We start from the raw sequence: 4,898 nt of genomic DNA on the forward strand, positions 1-4,898 counted from the left end.
TAGACCTCAACCAAAAGTGAGGTCAACAGGCATGTCCCAAAGATGGATTCTCAATGCCTATATTAAAGCTGATGGTGGATCTTGCTTCTCCACACATTATTTTTTCATATATGGATGATTCTTCAGATTATAACCAAATCAAAATGGCTCTGAAGGATGAGAAACACATGGAATTCAAAGCAGCTATCAGTGTATTTTTATAAAGTCATCTCATTTGGTCTAAGAGAATGTTGGTGCCACTTATCAGCAGGCCATGACCAAGATCTTTGATGAGTTGATACACAAGCAGGCTGAATGTATGTCGATGATCTAATCATCAAAAGTAAAGAGAAAGAAAATAACCTATATGACTTGAGAAATTTATTTGAACAATTGTGTCTCTACGATTTTAAGTTGAATCCCTTAAAATAAGTATTTGGTGTGGCTTCTAAGAAATTCATAGGATTTATTGTAAGGCATCGTGGAATTGAGAAAGATTCAGAAAAGATCAAAGTTATATTAGAAATGTCGCCCCTAAAATCTTAACTCGATTAAGATCACTTCAAGATAAGTTGACACATCTGGGACGTTTTATCACTAACCTTTTTGAAAGATGCCAACCATTCTCTACATTAATTAAGAAGAATGTCAAATTTCTTTGGGATGAAAAATGCCAACAAACATTTGAAAACATAAAACATTATTTAACACTTCTCATATTAGTGGCACCCATCCCAGAGCGACCACTAATATTGTACCGTACATCTATAGATGAATCTCTTGGTGCCCTATTAGCTCAAGTTAATGAGGAAGAAAAAGAGAATTCATTATTTTACTTGAGTCATCGACACCAGCCAAAAAGAATTATCCTCCAATTGAAAAACATTGTTTGGTCTTAATCTTTGCAATATAGAAATCAAGACATTACATGCACTTTCATAAAATAAATCTTATTTCCATGTTCAATCCTTTGCAACACTTGATGACTCACCTAACACTATCTGGAAGACTAGCAAGATGGTCGATGATTGTTTTGAAATTTAATGTAACTTATGCGCCCTTACGTGTCATTAAAGGTCAAGCACTAGCAGATTTCCTTGCAGCGCATCCATTACCTGCAGACTCCTCTCTCAATGTTGATCTTCTTGAAGAACAAATCTTAAACCTCGAAGAACAAGACAAGCCTTACTGGGAACTTTATTTTGATGAAGCTTATTCTATAAGAAAGATGTTACTTCAAAAGAGACCATCTCAGGAATTAGACTAATCTTTATAACACCCGATCAGGGAATGTTGAGATTCACAGATCACTTGTCAGAGCTATGCACCAACAATGAAGCAAAATATGAAACTTACATTTTGCAATTACAATGGAGGAAAAAAAGATAAAGATTTTTAAAAACTCACAATTACTGATTAATCAAATTGTTGGAAAATATTAGACATTAAACCTAAGTTTTACCAATATTATCAATACACCATGAAATTAATTGAACAGATATCAGATGATACTCTATACAGAATAACCCATGTTAGTAACATTGTTACAGATGCTTTAGCAAAGTTAGCTAAGGAAATGGTCTATCAAGAAGATGAATATATCTCAAATCAAAGTCCAAGATAGTTGGGTCGTCTCCTCAGTCAATATGGAATATTTGAGTAAATCACTTTTTTTAACTTTTTAAAGCGATATACTTCAATATTTACATATGTATTTCACCTTTTAAAAATTAAAAAAGTGAATTTTTAACGTGATATGAAAGATTTAAATGGTATTAATGAAAAAAATAGAGTTTAGGTGTCAGATTGTAAATGCATGAGAATTTTTAATGTGATATGAAAGATTTGAGTGGTATACATTAAAACACTAAAGCTTAAAAAGTGATTCTTTAATGAAAATAGTAAAGTTAAAAAAAGAGCTTTTTTTAATGTGATATGAATGATTTTGGTGATATAAATTAAAACAGTAGAGTTAAAAATGTGATTTTTAATGTGATGAAAGATTTGCTTGGTATAAATTAAAAAAAAGTAAAGTTTAGCTGTTAGATATGTAATTTTTTGTATAGATACTGTAAAAATTACAGATTTAAAAAAAAGAAAATTATATTGCAAATCTTTCATAACAATTTCACAGATTAAAAAAAAATTATAACAATTTGAAACATTTAAAATAAAGATTTTGTTTTTTTTTTTTTTTGCAAGTCGCCATTTTAGCAGCGACTTTGCGCAAAGTCAGCAATAAAGTCTCCACATCGCCATGTCATTGGCGACTTTGCCGATTTTCGACTTTTTTTTTGTCGATGCAAGAAAAAATATTTAAACCATTTTAAAAATTTCGCCTTTAAACACCTAAAACATTTAATGTATCAACAGAACAAAATTTAATTTACAAAAAACAAAATTTTCCCCAATCCAGAAACTGTCAGCTCTGCATTGCATAAAGAAAAACCAAAACAAAGGCCCAACTGTTGCACAGAATTTTTCAAGCTGTGAAAGTATCATTAGGGATCATTTGATTGCTTGTAACTAAAACCATATATATATTTAAAAACAATGAATTTAAGTCCACTCAGTTTACATGAAAACGAAATATTAGATATGTAAACAGCAACTGTGGAATGTAATGCACCTCAAAGTATCCAAACTGAGCCTTACAGATAGAACTAATATAACATTCCAGCTTAAAACTTCATAAATAAGAACTCCTTAGCTTCCCTTTCTCAGATTCTCAAAGCTGGAATGCTATTTCTAGTTCTACTTAATATAAAAATTGAAGCTTTCTGCTCTCTTTTCATGCAAGTCAGCTTTTCAATATCAAAAGCTTATCTGGAGTCAACAGAGGCCACCGACGGAGGAAGGAACCGCATCAGAAAACTCGAAAGCGACCAGATACAGATGACCCCGAGGATCTGGAGGACAGTTAGGAGAGTTCCAAGGGAGCTGTTAATGGCGAGAGTCTGCGGTGTTGTCTCAGTTCCTCTCACTGAGATGGAGAGTGCTGTCACCAATTGAGCTGCTCTATTCAACTGATGCAGTCTATATACCTGAAACAAGCATGCAGACAACAAGATTGAAGTAGCCCTAAAAAATTTTAGAGAAAATTACATAATTCTTATGGAAATACATATCTCACACCTAAACTTTCATTTTTACACATATAGCACTTTACCTGTGGATGAAAAAATGGATTTGGCTATTAAAAGGTGATAATGAGTGCTATTTTTCATATGATGTTTGTAATCACGAAAGTTTAGGTGTGAGATAGGTAAATATGAAAGTTTTGAGTGCTATGTATGTAAAAGCCCCAAAATTTTATTGAAGGAGATTTAAATTCATACCACTTAATTTTTATGTATTTACATATCTATCACTTAAACTTTCAATTTTTATATAAATGCCACCTTAGTCATGCATGGAAAGATTTTTTAATGTTAAAATAGTAGTTTTTTTTGCGTGATATGAAAGATTTGGGTAGTATAAATGTAAGAAGTAGAGTTTAGGTGTTAGATGTGTAAATACATAGGATTTGGGTGGTAATGTATGTAAATGTCCCTTTATTGAATTGGGCTCAAAGAGAGATGAACAAGGTGGTTGATGAACAAAGCACAACTTGTAGCAAGCCTGGGCTGAGCTTCGAACAAAATAAAATAAATCAAGTTGAGCAAGCTCGATAAAAGATCGAAAATGTATGGTTGAAAGCACATATTCATGTAATTGTATATATCTTCATACTAACAAATGCGCATTTATGAATCAGCATATGCCTATGTCAATGTGTATAATGGATGCATCTATGCATGCTCGATAATGAATTGTTTAAAAGATAGAAAATAGATTAAAATATTCAAACTATTAGTATTATTATTTGGCATGATTGAGATTGGACGAAATGGTTTTAAACCAATCTACATTTGCGGTCCGTTCAACTCAAGTTTGGATCATTGGTCTCCATTTAACCAGCTATAAGGCAAACATAACATAAAAGAATACTGAAACAATTTGCAACGGTAGTATTTTTCCAAATATGATATAATAACTTCAGAAACTTTCGACATGTTTAGAAGTATTTAAATTAGCAGAAAAAGAAAAATATTATGATAGAAACATCAAGATGCTCATGTCATCCATGTAATGCACTTTCAAAACCTTTTACATCAAATAATGTCTTTTAGTTGAGAAATTCTTATAACACAAAACAAAATCGGCTTTCAAATTGGACTGACTAGCAGAAGATCTTATCAAATAATAATCCACACTTTAAACAAATGAGCAATAAAATTGAGTAACAAAAAACACATAAGCTTATTATTTTGCGCAGTACCAAAAAAACACTCAAAAACATCAAAACCATAATGAAATAACAAAGCTGAAGGAAAATTTATCAAAAAATACCTGAAAGATAATAGGAATGACAGGCCAAGCCGGTGATTTGTGATGACGGGCATATTGCTCGAAAGCAAACTGGACAACAAGACCCACAAGATACGGAGCGAGAGTAGCAGAAGCAGCAGGGCCAGTCCATGGCCAAACCATCCCCATGGTGAGGAGGGGAATGATCAAGCTCAGTGCTAATGTTGTTACAGAAGATATTTGAAGCCCAAACTGAATCTTTGACCAATTGTTATTATCGTCATCAACCATTTTGAGAGGTCTCCAGACATAATCTACGAGTAAAACAAATATTGCAACTCCTCCATAGAAAAGAGCCTCGGTGAAGAATAGGATGAGAAAATCTGCAAAAGAACAACTTGAAATTAGACGCAACAAATTTCAACCACACGAATGTCAAAGTATGGATTTTAAAGAAGCAATTTAACAATTACCCTGAGAAATGAGACGGGAATTAGGGGAGTACTTGGAGGAAAACAAAAATGATGAATGGTTCCGTACGGGTAAGTATTAATACTGGTAAGTTAGAG

The 4,898-nt window shown here is 32.6% G+C and overlaps 1 protein-coding gene across 1 annotated transcript in view; it reads right to left on the reverse strand.

The window, feature by feature from the left end:
* Positions 1–2,450: 2,450 nt before the first annotated feature.
* LOC110018710 overlaps positions 2,451–4,898 on the reverse strand; it is a 22,818-nt gene continuing 20,370 nt past the window's right edge. Inside the window, exons 4-5 of the mRNA XM_020716121.1 lie at positions 4,372–4,712; positions 2,451–3,023 (exon numbers count right to left, since the gene is read on the reverse strand). Coding sequence (XP_020571780.1) covers positions 2,802–3,023; positions 4,372–4,712 — 563 coding nt within the window. The 3' untranslated portion in view covers positions 2,451–2,801. The remainder of the gene's footprint in view (positions 3,024–4,371; positions 4,713–4,898) is intronic.

This window comes from Phalaenopsis equestris, unplaced genomic scaffold (genome assembly GCF_001263595.1).
Source record: "Phalaenopsis equestris unplaced genomic scaffold, ASM126359v1 Scaffold000032, whole genome shotgun sequence".
NCBI classification, from domain to species: domain Eukaryota; kingdom Viridiplantae; phylum Streptophyta; class Magnoliopsida; order Asparagales; family Orchidaceae; genus Phalaenopsis; species Phalaenopsis equestris.